Genomic DNA, 17,381 nt, shown 5'->3' on the forward strand with positions numbered 1-17,381 from the left:
TCATTTACTAATACATATGAGTCAAAGTCACAAATACGTATGAGTCAACAGCCTCCGTGGTCTAGTGATTAGAGCGTCAGTCTCACGATCTGGAGGTCCGGGTTCGATTCCCGATGGGGACATGGTGCGAAATCACCTTGTGAGACTGTTCTTTGTTTGGTAAGGACTTTTCAGGCTTGAATCACCTGGTTGTCTGAAAAAGAAAGATGATTCCGTGCTTCGGAGGGCACGTTAAGCTGTTGGTCCCGGCTATTAGCCGTAAAAACACCTTCACCGACCCGCAGTGGAGCGTGGTGGAGTATGCTCCATATCCCCTCCGGTTGATTGAGGGGAGGCCTGTGCCCAGCAGTGGGACGTATATAGATTGTTTATGTATGAGTTAATGGTTATTTATTTTTTTATTTTTTTTTACTGATTTAGGCCCGAGTTGAGATTCGAATCTGAGCCATGAAAAAACAACAATATTATTGTTATTATTATTTATTGAAACATAAACACTGTCATGTATTAAAAAAAAAACCATTTGAAACATATTCTAGTTCTAAATTTAAACAATCACAGATTGTATCCAACGAACATAATTAGCGATATTTGTGAAGAAGTACAGTCTATAACAATTGGGACCATAGTTCCCATACTGATGTATGTATGAGGAGATACCATACAATGTATCGTTTTGCACCATTGGCCCAGCTGTATTTTCCTGCAAAAAAGGTAAACTTTATTTGTAAGTCAGTTCTCTTAATAATTTTATTCTACAGTCCTTAACTTGGTAAGTATTACTTAGTACTGTCAGTTCTATATTTTTGCGACGGGATTGCAGTATCGGCGTCCGAAGGACGGTATATACGATCCCGACGACCCGATTACTCTAGCCATAGAGGCAGCCAATCAGCTCGCGACACCAAACACTTCAGGGCCCCGATTCCGACCCCGCCGGCTTGGTCGACGATTTCCCTCATTCAGCGCTTATTGCTATCGACCCACTAGGGTCGATTAATTCTTTCAAATATTTTTCCTCTCAGACGACGCCCTGAGCCGAGGTTCGCGCCCAACTGGGCACCCTCAGGCCTGTTGTCTTAAACGTTGTACCGGTTGAGAGCCTTCAGCGCTCCCCATTTGTCCGGCCAAGTAGTTAATGCCATCTGCGGCAAATCTACAATAAGTCACGTCAAAAAAAGAAATGCGACGGGAAATTCCATTTGATATTAACTCAGAGTCATGGTCTGAATCATCCCCCTCAGTAATCGTTACGATGTCACTAACACCCTGTTTATGTTTATTTTTATATACCTCGGTTGCCTTAGTTGAGGTTAATACTCACAGCACAGGGCCCGGGAGGAACTGCTACCTCCTTGGTACAAATGCTGACGGTCTCAAACAGTCTCAGTTGAGGTCTGATGAAGCCTCGCTGTGAGGGGTCGAAGTAACCCAGGCATCGCTCTCCGAACATCTGGGTTACGTTCCGTTTCATCAGGGTGTTGTGGTCAGTCTGTAACAGGACGGTTACGGAAGTATAGACGAGAGGGTGACAAAGTTGTCAAGCCAAATCGTGAATGCCTTTTTAAGGCCCAATTGGGTAGTTTACACGATTAGTCGGGCGGTGTAATGATTACGAATGGTGGTGAATGATTTTGAGCTACGTTTTCTTTACAATTAATATACCTATCATCATCATCAATAATTTAAGAGCCACGCTCTTGTCGGTGTAGCATGCTCCATGCTACTTTTTACGGAAAATAGAGCAGTGATTTCCCTCTTGTAGCAACCGTTAGTAGAACGCTTGCCTCTCACTTTGAGGTTACAGGTTCGAATTCAGTACAGGCCTAAACCAAAGATTGTCGAATTGGTTTTAGAATTCATGTTTGGATCATAAATGATTATCACGTGCTCAGCGGTGAAGGAAAACATCGTGAGGAAACCCACATTCTCGAGAAATGTATTTTCAGAGTATTGGGCTGGTTGTCCCGTCGCGGGTTGGAAGGTCAGACAGGCAGTCGCTTCTGAAAAAAACCGGACCTGTAAAATTTTCAGGTTAGGTAAGCGGACCCTGTGAAAAACGGGATAATGCTAGGGAGATTGATGATGATGATGATGAGATGAAACGATTGATGAATGTGGAGGAAGCAAGAGAAGTATGTCAGGATCGAAGCAAATGGAATTCCATAGTCTCTGCTTAATAGAGAAGGTGCAGGTCGTGTCGTATCGGGAGGTGAAGGTTTTGGCGGGAAGAAGAGAGGAATGGCAATTACTCCACCGACAAAAGCGGAGCTCTTAAATAGAGAGAGAGAGAGAGTCTCTGCTTACCCCGGTGGGAAATAGGCGTGAGTTTATGTATGCCAAATTCAAATTCAAAAATATCTTTATTCAGTAGGTAACATACACAAATGTATGTGTGTACCTTACCTTGTGAACAAAAACAGCAGGAACATTTGAACTCATTCTTCCTTTAGGTAATTCCACTGGTTTTACATCATCATTTAAAGTCAAAGGTTCAGCCAGTCTTATCAGAGCAATATCGTTGATAGGCGCTATTCCAGCTAGCCACTTGAACTGTGGATGTTTCACTATTTTACTGTAGTTCAAAACCTTCGTTTCTGAACTGCTCCTTTGCATCGTTACGTTGTTGCTGAAACAAATAAAATTAATGTAGGTACGGTCACGTAATTTGTATACACTTTGCAACCCTGTCACATTAACTTTTTTGACAGTTTAAACCGTAAGCCTCATTAAATGTCAGATATGATTGTGCGACAGGGTTCTAAAGTGGGTACATGATATTGCTCGTGAGGGGTCTACTCGTGATAGCGCAGATGGAAGAACGCTCGACTCTCTCTGTGAGGTCGCTGGTTTGAATTCCAACACGGGCCTTAACCAAATGATTTTCGAATTTGCTTTTGAATTCATACATCTTAAATGTTTATCACGTGCTCAGTGGTGAAGGAGGTCTGCCTTTTAAAGCTTCGCTGTGAGGGGTCGAATTAACCGAGACAGCGCTCTCCGAACATCTGGGTTACGTTGCGTTTCATCAGGGTGTTGTTGTGTTGTATTTGCGAAAGGCGAAAAGGTCGTGAGGAAACCCACATTCCCGAGAAATGCGTTTCGTAGGTATGTGCGCTAGATTTTCCTTTGCGACCACTTCAGGATCCCGATACAGATCCCGCAGGCGGGATCGACGATTTCCCCCATTCACCGCTTATCGCTATCGGCCCACTAGGGTCGATTAGTTCTTTCAAATACAATCCCAACGGCACCCTCAGAACTGGGGCCTGTTTAGTAAAACTTACCATTGTAAATTACAATGACAATTTGATGTACATTGCGGAGTGGGTGATCACGAATATTTTGCAGTTTCATATTAGCTACGTAATGAACACCAAATTGTCGTTGTAATTTACAATTGTAAGTTTTATGAAACAGGCCCCTGGTGTCTTAAATTGTTGTACAGAGTGGGAGGGCTCAGCCAAATAGTTAATGCTCTCTGAGGCAAAATACTGATCGGTGACAACGGTTAAAGGTTAGTGAGGTCTGTCATCGATCTTCCAACCCACAAAAGAAGATGATGAAGCAATAGGAAATTGACTTACGATTTTCGCAAACAATGTGCGGCGGTTACCAGCCATCGATCAGATATGATGGTAGCGCTGCAAGGTCCCAATGATGCGAGGTATGGGAACTCGGTTGCATTGGAATCTGAAATTTGTATTTTATATTCAACTATGAGGAAGTGGCGTTTACTGATAAGATTCGTGTTAAACCACCATAATGTAATGATGCGGGCGAAAAATAATTATATAATATTTGCACACTTGCTTGCAGCTTGAATATATGCACTGTTTACTTAGAATAAGATCTGAAATTTGTATTCTTGCAAATAAATGAATTAACATTATAACAAAAGTTCATTTATTTGATCAAAAATAAGATGATTCCGTGTTTCAGAAGACGCGGTATAGCGTTAAAAGTTATCTAAGTGAGGTACTATTTCATTTTATTTGGGTAGCTTACAGCCTCTTTTACAAATTGGATACTTATAAATACAAACAAATGTGAATAAAAAGCCACCACCAGTGAATATGTATGTAGCGTTATTATAAGTAATAACATAACACAAGACGACTATATCACAATTGGGGTAGTCAGAGGCACATCTATCGCAAGATGAAGTAAGTACCCATACCTCACCGGACTTTCTGTTAGGCTAATGGTGATAGGCGGTGAGTCGTATCGCCGCCTATAATGGTCGAGTCACACTAATGTCACGACTTTATACAAAACACCTCGTTTTACACAGACGCTACATATCAACGCTTTTGTTTGTATGACGTCTGGCGCCCACACGATTGAGGCCGAGGGGGTGAGGTAAACCTCAGCTCAGCTACTGCGCACTGATGGGGAGCGGAGAGTTGCTGTTCTATTCGTAGTATTATTCCTTACTCTTTAGTAAGGCGTATGCCAGCCATCGTCTGACAGCGCGGTGTTCCGTACGGATTACATACAAATTAATGCGGTTATAAACCGCTTCACTGCTAATCGCCCCGATTTGTGGAGCCGCGCGAGATTTGCCTTAAAATTAAATTATTTTTTTACCATTATTTTGGCCGAATGCTGGTGTAGTAACGGAAAAAATAAGAGCTATCCAAATTAAATACATGCTACGTTTTTAGCGATTTTACTTCGGGTGGCATGTACAACTTGACCGAACAAATGGGGTGGATTGAAGTCTCACTAGTTTTAAACTACGACATACATGTAAGAACAACGGTTCTTTTATACTACATCGCATTACATGCGGGTGACATAGCTAGCAAATATTTTTCAAAAGAAAAAATGAACATGTATTTTCCTGTTTTGTAATAAATATTTCTGTTTATTGCTGTTATTAAGGCGATGTGTTTTTGGGGCACAGTAGTGGCCTCGCCAAGTCTAGGAGCCTTTTTGTTTTTTAAACTATCGCCGTACGTATTTAGCACTATCATAGAATTGTTTTTCGGTTTGTATACTTTGGATCTATTAGTAAATCGTTTTCGTTTAAGAACAATAGTAAAGCAATAGTAAAGATGTATTTTCATGCTACACTGCAGTCTGTACCTACGTGTGTATATATACGTCCTCTATCGACGATTATTTAGAAGAAATCTCTTTTGGCGATAATACTTTTTTTGGGTTTTAGTTTTTCCTTGTAATGAAGTGTTAATTCATTCATTCATCACTTTATGCAGTCATTATGCATAGTCAAGGAGCTTTATGGATGGCTGTCCTCCGCCAGAGGGCGCCGTGAAGTAAACATTGGCTCCGTATAATTTTAAATTCTAAAATAGTTTAATCGCGTTTTTTACGTGGATTTTAGTTGTAATGTGTTAAAAACTGTCTAAATAATATGTGTGAATGTTAGTGATTAAAATAAGTTTGATGTGCGAAAGATATTTAAATTTTAAAATGACTGACATATTTTGTACTATAATAACAAAATTAACAATATATTTCGTTATTTTGTTGATAATAAATGTTCAATTACATAATTGAAGTGAAATAGACACAAAAGTATAAACTAATTAATATAATTACAGTGCTAATTTTTAAATTTATACTTATAACGTACAGTAATAAAACAGTGCGTGTGTACTCGGGAAACTTCGGATATAGTCGAGTATTTTCGTTGATGAAATACTAGGCATGTACGTGCGTAACAAGTGACTTACAATTTCACGCTCTCTGTTATCGGATAAATGGCTCAGCGGTAGAGGCGACGACTACAGACGCAGAAGACGCGGTTTCGAACCTCCCACAACACATCACACTTTTTGTATTTTTAATTTTATTTTAACTGTTTTAAATCCAATAATCCGAAGATGCCTCCAAAAACACTGAGTAATACTTGCACAAAGTGTAAAAAGAAATGCGCTAGAAATGAAGTAATACAATGCTTTATTTGTAATAAACTCTTGTGTCTAGATGGTTGCTCCAACGTGTCTTATCGAAGATTTATTCTTATGGAAATTGACAAGCGTGCTAAATGGAAATGTACACAATGTATAAAAAAAGCAAGTACTCCTATGGCTTTAAAGAAATCGAAAGCGTTAATAAAGGGAATTCCGATGTTACAATCAGATTCAAGTACCCCCGCATCTAAATCAGCCACCACCCCCACCACCGAGACAAAGTCTGAAGATCCATCACACGACTCACCATCGATGTGTGACAACGTTACTAGACGAAAACGGGACAAGGTACAAGTAAATATTCCGATTCAAAACTCATTTGGTTCATTATCTGATGAAATTGAAAGTATGGATTCTGAGAGCGAAGACGATGTCACTCCTCCCACTACAACTACATTACGTAAATCACAGAGAAGAAGCTGTCCAGAATTGAATACAATAATATACAATAATACATTGGAAGAATTTAAAGAGAAAGTATATAATTTGCAGATGAAATTTGAATCAGCTGAGAATACAATAAAGGAATTAATTTCTGAAAACTGTGCCCTGAAATTACAGATATTGCAATTTGAAAATAAATACAATAGCTTATCAAACTCTTATCAGCCCTCTATAAATCAATCCAAGAATATTTGCGATGAAAAGTTATACGTTTCTGCGCCACAGTCATCAATGCGAACTTGTAATAAAAAAGTTTACTCGCCTCCCCCCCTGCCAACTAAGGTGCTACCGACTCTTACTGGTCAGCGAAGGATAGTTCTGCTCGCCGATGAAACGGGACGAAACATGCGCAATATTCTAGGTAGCCTGTTGGGTGAGGTCTACACTATAACATCCACTATAAAACCTTTTGCCACCATTTCAAGTGTATTAACAACGGACGTGATATCAATGTGCAAATGCTTCACAAGAAAAGACTATATAATTGTGCTAGCAGGGAAACATGATCGAAACCCTCATGATTTCCACACTATATTAAATAATTTTGTAAATATCCTTTCTAACACGAATGTATTAGTTGCCTTACAAGACGAGACTAATAGTTTTGCAAGATTTAAAAATGCAACACTAAAACAAATATGTTCCAAATATCTTCATGTACAACTGTCTGACTTATACTATATAAAAAAGAGTCAAATAGATAAGCTGAATTCGTGTAGAGCTTTTGTACGTGATATTATGAAGTTAAATTATGACAATGTAAAATACTTTCCAACAACAGTGTGCGATTCATTGAAATCTTGCAAAAATATTTCAACACAAACTGAAAATATTCATTGTAAGCCAACAAATAATGTAGATGTATGCAAGGTAAATATTGTAAATAAGCCTGATTTGTCTCTCGGAAATAAAAATGAGCTTTTTCGTCCATAAAAGGGAACTTAGCACTAAAAAAATTCAAGTTTTTCACCAGAACATTCAAGGCGTTTTAAGTAAGTTAGAATTGTTAGAATCGTATATTGAAGAAATGAAAGATAATAATAATATAATCGATATCTTATGCCTCTCAGAAACTTTTGTTAAACAAAATAGTGAAAGTAACATCAAATTAAATAATTTTAAATTAGCATCTTCCTTCTCTAGAAAAAATAAAAAGAGGGGTGGAGTCTGCATATTTGTAAAACACTTTTATGAGGCAAGATCAATTCCGCTATGTAATGAATTGTCTATCGAAAAACTTTTTGAATGTTGTGGTGTGGACTTACCACAGCTTAAAACTTCAGTCATTTGTATATACAGAATACCACGTAATAGTAAACATAATTTGGAGGTGTTCTTTAATCAGCTTGACTTACTTTTAGATAATCTGACTAAACGTAAGAGAAAAATTATATTAGCTGGCGATATAAACATAAACACAATGGATATAGATCAAAAAAATCACATTAATAATTTAAAAAATATTCTTATTAATTACAATATAAAATTTCATAATACTACTATCCCCACAAGACTTAATGCATGTATTGACCATATAGCCAGTAACATAAATGACGCTGTATGTATTATAAATAAAGCTGAACTTTCCGATCATGACACTTGTCAAATTTTACAATTTACATGTACTAATATTGAATCACAGCTCAAATTTTGGTACATTAAAGTTAGAGATTATAATAACGAAAACATTCAAAAATTTTCTGAATGTTTGTCAGCTCTCTCATGGACAGAGACATATCGCGAGCCCAATTTAGAAACGGCATTCAATGATTTCTATGATTTGTTCTGTCTTATATACAATCTCTGTTTTCCTCTCAAAAGAATAAAATGTAAAATTAACATCAATTTAAAGTCTAAATGGCTTACTCAAGGTATCAAAAAATCTTGCATAAGAAAAAGGCATTTAAGATCTTTATATCATAGGACTCGAAATGTTGATACCAAATCTCATTATAAGAGATATTCAAAACTACTCAAATCATGTATTATTAAATCACAACGATTTCAGAATAACAAATTACTACATAACGCTAAAAATAAAAATAAAGCCACATGGAATATAATTAAGAATAAAGATGAAAATACAAGGGGTCCTTCGAATATAGAGTATGTGATTAATAATAATACGATAATAAAAGACCCTCAATTAATTGCAAATACATTCAATGATTATTTTATTAATTTGGCTGATAACTCTTGTAGCAACAAACAAAATGAAAACGTCGTTCCGTTGGAACAAAATAGTATATTTCTAGCGCCCTGCAACGAGAAAGAAATATTGGAAATAATTCGATCTTTGAATAATACCAAAGCCGTAGGTCACGATTGTATTTCAACTCCAATAATTAAATATTGCGCTCTCCTATTGGCGCCTGTATTATGTCATTTAATTAACGAGTCTTTGATGCAAGGCATATTCCCTTCTAAATTAAAAATCTCCATTATAAAACCACTTTATAAGAAAAATGATAGGCACGATTTGAAAAACTACCGTCCCATAACTCTGGTTTCAGTGATATCAAAAATATTCGAAAAAGTTATGCATGTCAGGATTACAAAATTTATGGACAAATATGAAATTATAAATAACGAACAAAATGGTTTCCGGAAGAACAGATCTACTAGCTTAACTTGCTACTCGCTTATTCAAAAGGTAACTGAATTAATAGACATTAAAAGGCCAGTAGTCGCTGTGTTTTTCGATCTGTCAAAAGCGTTTGATTTTGTCAATCACAATATATTACTCTCAAAATGCGAAAAGTACGGAATTAGAGGACCTGCTTGGGAATGGCTCAAAAGCTACTTATCTGATCGCCGACAATGTGTAGAATTAAACAGGCTAAACGACAAAAATGAGATGATATCCTATAGATCACAGTACAAAAACACCTTTTTCGGTGTTCCACAAGGTAGCATTTTAGGTCCACTATTATTTATCATATATATTAATGACCTACCTAAGGTTACAACACACAAAACCATTTTGTATGCAGATGATATTTCCGTTGTTATCCCACACGATCCTAGATTTATATTCTCAGATTTGATAAATGATACAATAGAAAAAATAAACAAATGGACAGAATGCAATAATTTAAATATTAATATTGATAAAACCAGTTATATTCAATTTAGTAATCATAAGGCTCAGCGTTTTCACTTTGATATAAAATGTAAAGGTCAGGTGGTGCAACAAACTGATCAGACTAAGTTTATGGGACTTTATTTAGATCAACACTGCAATTGGAAAAATCACATTGAACAAATTTGCAATAGGCTTGGAAAGTTTACATTTGCTTTGAAGTGTCTTAGACGTACTACGGGCCTCAATGCTGCTCTTACCGCTTATCATGGCTACGTTGCTTGTGTTTTAAGATATGGCCTCGTTCTGTGGGGGAATTCAACTGACATTGAAAAAGTTTTCATCACTCAAAAGAAATGTATCAGAGCCATTATTGGAGTTGGACCGCTGGAAAGTTGCCGTCCATTGTTTAAACAATTACGCATCCTTACATTAACATGTTTATACATCTATGAGGTGGGTGTCTTTGTCAGAGCGAATCGACACCTTTTCCCATTAAGACCAAAGCACGACACTAGATTGCGACCAAGGGATCCAACGCTATTACAGAAGCCAAACTGTAACAGCGCTTTCTACAGTAAAAGTTGTCATATAATGTCCGTACAAAGGGTATAGCGAGGTAAGGAAGACGAAATGGCCCCCATGGCCCATGACGGAATTATCATTTGTACTGGTATTGGCACTCTAAAAGAATACGAAATGTAAGGTCGTTGACCCCTGACCTTGACCTGTCTTTGAGATATTCGAGAAAGTTCGTACGCGCGCCGAGTTTTTTCAAAATTTTTTTTCCGAAAAACTATAAAAGCTAGAAGGATGGGACCAATTGCGTATAATTAGGGATACTTTGAAAAATATTCTGTATTTTTTTCAGAGTTCTGGTGAAATGACAACTGTGCAAAATAATTAAACAAAATATAAATATATTTTTTTAGTACTGTTCTATTATGTTTACCGCGCCAAAAAAAATATATTATACTCTTTGATTTATATACTTACACCACACAAAAACTGATTAAAATCAAAGAGGCGCTTCTTGAGTAATTATGAATTTACTTAGTGTGCGTACGGCTGGTAGGAACTAATTAAAGAGGTCGTTTTTAGATTAATTATTATAATTACATGTTAAACATAATTTTAATCATCATCATCACTATTTTCATTTATTACAACATTGACTGCATCATTTGAAAATATTTTCGACAGAATTTCAGCAGGACGTAAAATGCGAGATAGATATCTCGCATGAGCTAAGTAATATAATTATTACACTTGCGGCATATGAAAATCGACTTGCGAAAATCGTATTTTGGGCAAAAGAAAACCCATTTATGCAAACCGTTTACAATTTGTACTACGAACTAGAGTTTTAAGTTTAGCATCCTGTAGCACTTTCTTCATAATAGTGGCATCATTTTCCGTACCATAAATTGGCCCAGCAAAATCAACTATAAACCCGTTCGTAGTACAGATTGTAAACAGTTTGCATAAATGGGTTTTCTTTTGCCCAAAATACGATTTTCGCAAGTCGATTTTCATATATCGCAAGTGTAATAATTATATTATTTAGCTCATGCGAGATATCTATCTCGCATTTTACGTCCTGCTGAAATTCTGTCGAAAATATTTTCAAATGATGCAATCAATGTTGTAATAAATGAAAATAGTGATGATGATGATTAAAATTCTGTTTAACATGTAATTATAATAATTAATCTAAAAACGACCTCTTTAATTAGTTCCTACCAGCTGTACGCACACTAAGTAAATTCATAATTACTCAAGAAGCGCCTCTTTGATTTTGATCAGTTTTTGTGTGGTGTAAGTATATAAATCAAAGAGTATTATATATTTTTTTTGGCGCGGTAAACATAATAGAACAGTACTAAAAAAATATATTTATATTTTGTTTAATTATTTTGCACAGTTGTCATTTCACCAGAACTCTGAAAAAAATACAGAATATTTTTCAAAGTATCCCTAATTATACGCAATTGGTCCCATCCTTCTAGCTTTTATAGATTTTCGGAAAAAAAATTTTGAAAAAACTCGGCGCGCGTACGAACTTTCTCGAATATCTCAAAGACAGGTCAAGGTCAGGGGTCAACGACCTTACATTTCGTATTCTTTTAGAGTGCCAATACCAATACAAATGATAATTCCGTCATGGGCCATGGGGGCCATTTCGTCTTCCTTACCTCGCTATACCCTTTACAATCATATTCCCAGATACATTAAAGAATTGCAAACAAATTATTTTAAAACTCAACTGTATATTTGGCTAAGTGATAAATGTTATTATTGTATAAAAGATTATTTTGAAGATGCTAAGAAGTTTAATATTAATAATGTTTAGAGAATTTTGAGGCTATATATTTATTTTTGTTAATTATTGTAAGCTTGTTTTCTTTAATTATTTTTGTTTTTATTAGATTTATGTTAGGTTAGTTAAGTTAGTAAGTAGATTTAATTAGTTAATTAAGTACTCACCTACTTACCTCCTAAATTTTCGCATGCTTACATCTAGCGGATCATGTGATACTTGAAACATAAAACCCATCAACTGTTATACAAAACCATGAATCCTACGCGAATAAATGATTTGATTTGATTTGATTTGATTTAGCTCAATTTACAAATACCAACAGTGATAATCTCACATTTTATTCAATTAATAAAATAGTCGAGATTATCATGTTACCTTACGTCAATCCCATATAATAATTATATATGTTTGCAATTACACTGTCGTTTTTAGTAATCGTTTGTAATTTGGCTCCTTAGCTAAGCAGGCAATCTGATGTATGATAAATTCTGATTAAATTGCAGTCTATAATACTATAAGATGGAGTGTGTATCATCAAACAATGACTTTTTTTTAAATTCAATATTTCTCTTCTAAATAAGCTACGAGATCTAGTAGTTATAGAAATTCATGTTAAATTCAAAAGCAGTGTCAAAACACTTTATTTTTATGTAAATGAGTCTTGAACTGCGCACTACTGTGCACTCGGGGAAGTTGCACCGGTCTGCTGTAAACTTTTTAATGCGTCCACTGGTTTGTTTTATTCTACTGAAATTCCAACATTGAAAGCTGCAATGGGGTACTGACAAAGATGCACTTTAAGGGATATTTGCGTAAAAAAATTAAACCAAATTTTCTCGAGGTAAAAACAAACATAATAAGCCTATATAATATTAATATCGTCGTTGCCAATTTAAAAGATCGTATGTGTCGCCCTCGCCAAATTTCTTTTTTGTCAGGAAAATAGTATTTTGATCCAAAACATTCAGTGCAAACTCTTATGTACGTACCTAAATATCAATTATCTTTTAATATTTTTTAAAACACAGACACACAATTTTCTTTTAAGGCGGAAGCGTTTTGTTATTTAATTTCACTTAATAGATTTTAAATTGGCAACGACGATATGTCCACTGCTGGCCACAGGCCTCCTCTCAATCAACCAGAGGGGGTATGGAGCATCACCACGCTGTTCCACTGCGGGTTGGTGGAGGTATTTGGTGGAGGTATTCAAGCCTACAATGTCCTTACCAAACAAAGGACAGTCTTACAAAGTGATTTCGACAATGTCCCCATCGGGAATCGAACCCGGTCCGCCAGATCGTGAGCCCAACGCTCTGATCACTAGACCATGGAGGCTGTTAAAACAAATAAGGGGAGAGAGAGAAGAAGACGAAAGGGATGTGGGGTTTTACGGTCATAAACATAAAAAAATACATAAACATAATTTGATAAATACGTCCTACTGCTGGGCCTCCCATCAATCAACCGAATCAAATATCGAATAAAACGAAAACTAAAACAAAATCAAATATAAAAAAAAGGAAAGTAGTGCAGTAGTTAAAGTTCAATAAAGATCTTCTTATGCTGTAGGTTGTGAGGTGGAATACCAACCTCATCAACCATGGTGTCAGGGTTATGATTGAGCAGCCAAAGGCCCCTGACATGGTTCATGTCACGTTTACTCACTTACATCAGTAAATAGTAACCGGGAACAACGGTTTAACGTGCTTTCCGAAGCACGGAAGTTCAAATTCAAAAATATCTTTATTCAGTAGGTAACATAGCTTTACACTTTGAATCGTCAATTTTTACATAACGAACGTCTCATCCGCCTAAAACAATAAAGATAATAAGCAAATATTACCTATTATGAATTATTCTTTATTCCAATGTATCTTCTCTTTCATAGATTTAACTCAGTGTTACTCTATAAAATAAAATGTCGTTAAATGTGGACTGTCTCGTCTGGTCGCATCAGAAGTTCTGTGAACTGTAATTTGTAAAATGCAATGTAACACGACTAATGGTTACAATCTCGCAGACAATGGTCACTTTGACTACAAGGTAGTTAATAGCTGTCTTCTAAATCAGGGGCTAACAGCCTCCGTGGTCTAGTGGTTAGAGCGTTAGGCTCACGATCTGGAGGTCCGGGTTCGATTCCCGATGGGGACATTGTCGAAATCACTTTGTGAGACTGTCCTTTGTTTGGTAAAGACTTTTCAGGCTTGAATCACCTGATTGTCCGAAAAAGTAAGATGATTCCGTGCTTCGGAGGGCACGTTAAGCCGTTGGTCCCGGCTATTAGCCGTAAAAACACCTCCACCAACCCGCATTGGAGCAGCGTGGTGGAGTATGCTCCGTACCCCCTGAGGGGAGGCCTGTGCCCAGCAGTGGGACGTATATAGGCCGTTTATGTGGTTTATGTGTAAATCAGGGGCTATGTTTGGGTTGCATCATAGAATAAGGAGTAGCATTACGTATAGAACAGCAATACTCCGCTCCCCACCAGCAGATGAGCTAGGTTTACCTCACCCCCTTCGGTCTTACTTCAGTCTTCAATCGTATGGGTGACAGACGTCACACACACTGTCTCAATGTCTGTGTAAAACGAGGTGTTTTGTATGAAGTGTCCGGGGTGTGCTACAAGATAGTTAAAGGCTGTTTTATAAATACGGACCAAAATGGTAAATGAAAAATGTATGTATTTATTTAGTAGGTAACAGCGTTAGACTTAGAATCATAATTTTTCACATAACGAACGGGTCATCCGCCTAAAACTACTGCAGCTTTTTCTTGAAAAGAAGCTGCAAGAAAAACCTCGGCTCAGGGCTCTAGACGTTGTAAAAACCTTATCTTCGCTTTATACTGAAAACCATGTAATCGTCTGTTTTAAGAATAAAATTCAGATGTGGATTTTGGTTAATAGAACCTCGCAATAAACAATTTAGTTTCAATCCGGATAAAAAATTGTGGTCTAAATTTTTACTCGGAATGGAATTAACTCAGTTAAAGAATATTTGACAGACAAAGTGTGTTAAATATGTGATATTTTATTTCTTATAAGATGTAATTTTATAAAAAATTATCTCGAAGTAGGTATTATATTTTATTGTATTGTTGTGCTCTACAAGGGTGTTATATGTCTAAAGATAACATACAGTATATGAATAAATAAATAAACCAAATCAATTAATTGAGGTTTTGTTGAAAAAAATCACATCAGAATGTGATTTTTAAAAGCGGCACTAACGTTTTACTATAAGGCGGCGTTATGGAGTCTATAGTACGCTTATCACAGCTGATTATCCCAGGCACTACTAAATAGACTTGAAATTGGAAATGTGAAAGCATTGGCTTGAGTAACTAAATAAATAAATGTCATTTCTGCACGTTTCAAAAATGATGAAAATGAAATTGTCGAAGTAAATGTAACAAAAAAATAACGTCAATCAAAATCATCGCTAAGAAAAACGTATCTAGAATGCAGAGTAGTGACAAATCAGAGAGTGCTCGTGTCAGTTGGACACCTTTTCTCCGCATATTCCGAGACAGAGCGGTCGCGACTGCGCCGCGTGCAATTGAGATTGGCGTTGTGCGCTGCCCGGCCCGCATACTGAGATGGAGCGGTGCAGAGTAGCTAAGAGGTCAGAGAAATATTTCAAGATATTTTAGACAAAATTAAATTCAAAACTATTCAAATAACGAACGTCTCCTCTGCCTAAAACTACTGCAGCGTCTCACAACCTGTATAGCCGGGGGATAAGAAGTTGCAAGAAAAACTTAGGCACAGCGCCCTAGACGTCCTTTTAAAAAATAAACAAAGTGTAAAAATTAAGATATTTTTGAAATGATTATATTTAAGCGATAAGGCCGCCATTTGCCATTTACTTAGTTAAGAGTCTTTTTGTAATTATTTATTTTTATTTTGGTACAATAAAGTGTATTGTATTGTACTTTAATGATACTACAACAACTACTACTACAATTTAAATGATAATAAATATGGGTGTAATTGCTGATCACTTATCTGCGTAAGATTCATCATCTAAAACATTAATTATCTATTTGATTCAATTCTTGTTTATGGCTTTTGTGTGATCACTCTTCTGCCAGTATCACGTAATGAAGAATATAAGTGAAGGATGTAACGAGACGAAAGATATTTTATATCCTCTTGATTGACCGAGACTCTTCGTCAAGCAGCTGTCATCTTCATCATCTCGTCTTATTTGTGACCTGTACTCCTGATGAATCTGATAGCTGAGAGGTAAGAGAAATGTTTGAAGAAATTTTTGGTGAAATTCGTTTGAATTGATAATGGTTTGCGTTTGATACCAAATGGTCCAGAGGAGGGTACGGATTACCGGACTTATTCTATGCTGCTTCCCAAGAAACTTCACAACCATGTCCAATTCAAAATGTGCGCTCTCTAACTCTATTGAATATATCATTCCATCAAGGCAAATAAAAAACAAAAAGCCGTGTTTCTCTGCGAACAATCATTACTCTGTGTACCTGAGGCGAAAGCTTTTCTTCGCCAGTGTTCTTTGAGCAGCGCCATCCTAATGCAAGACACGTCCCAGTCGAATTTACAGGCAATTCATTCGATATTGGATTATTAGGCATTGATCTTTTTAAAATTTCTAACTAGAACGCTTTCTCACTTAGAGCTACTCCTGTAAGTTTATGTCATCAACCTTTTTAAGAAGAAATAATATGTGGTCTAAAAGGCCACATTGCAGCTATTCACCTGAAAAGCAATATTGCTATTTGAAATTGTTTGACATTGTGCATTTACTTTAAATATGCTGAAATGTCAAATTTCAATATTGATTTTTAGATGAATTGCTTTTATGTGGCCGTTCTAAACCTCTAGCTTGGTGAACGCGTGACTTACGTACATCTAGACTCCCAGTGGGGACATTATTACTAGTTTGGTCAGAACATTACAGGTTGATCACCCGATTGTGGGTTACTCTCATGGCTCTCACGGATTTTCTGTGTATCCTAATATATTTGTATCAGAATAATACCGTGTTCTATTACATCAAATAAATAAAAATAATAGTCTAGTTTGCAACTAGTAAAATCAGTTACTTTATACTAAACGTCAGAACAAAATTACTATGGGAATTTGTATGAAAAAGCAACCTGTGACAATATAGAAAAAAGGGACAAAATATCGCACTTATGATGTTTTTCTGAATTAAACTCTTAAACAAGTTAAATAGAAAAAAGAAAAGGGTTTTTTGTCACCTTTACATTTGTTTTTAATTAGTAATAATTTCATAATTTATCTTGGACCTAGGAAACTATCCAATTATAGGTTAGCCTCATATAGGGTTCCCGGGTAACAACCTATTATAGACCCCCAATTCCCCAATCCCCAATTTCGCTGAATGAGAAAATAATGTCCAAATGATCGAATTAGACGCGCTCTGAATTTTTAATTCGTGCCCTTTTATTCGTGTAATATTTCTTTCAGCTTTTTTCTGATAATTGCTTACAGATGAATGCTGGCAAAAAAGATAACGACCTCCGTGGTTGAGTCTACTCATAAAAAAGAGAAGAACATCTCTTATTCTTTATTTGATTATTTATTAATTCA

The 17,381-nt window shown here is 36.2% G+C and overlaps 1 protein-coding gene across 1 annotated transcript; it reads right to left on the reverse strand.

Moving 5' to 3' along the window:
• Positions 1–464: 464 nt before the first annotated feature.
• Positions 465–4,755, reverse strand: LOC126370293 (serine protease 1-like). The gene is made up of 5 exons (XM_050015141.1): positions 4,591–4,755; positions 3,588–3,693; positions 2,407–2,629; positions 1,325–1,492; positions 465–703 (listed from the first exon to the last, which is right to left on the reverse strand). Exons 1-5 carry the CDS (start codon positions 4,652–4,654, stop codon positions 548–550), a joined length of 717 nt encoding a protein of 238 aa, XP_049871098.1. The 5' UTR covers positions 4,655–4,755; the 3' UTR covers positions 465–547.
• Between the last annotated feature and the right edge of the window lie 12,626 nt (positions 4,756–17,381).

The sequence above is a fragment of the Pectinophora gossypiella genome, chromosome 10 (assembly GCF_024362695.1).
Source record: "Pectinophora gossypiella chromosome 10, ilPecGoss1.1, whole genome shotgun sequence".
Taxonomy (NCBI): domain Eukaryota; kingdom Metazoa; phylum Arthropoda; class Insecta; order Lepidoptera; family Gelechiidae; genus Pectinophora; species Pectinophora gossypiella.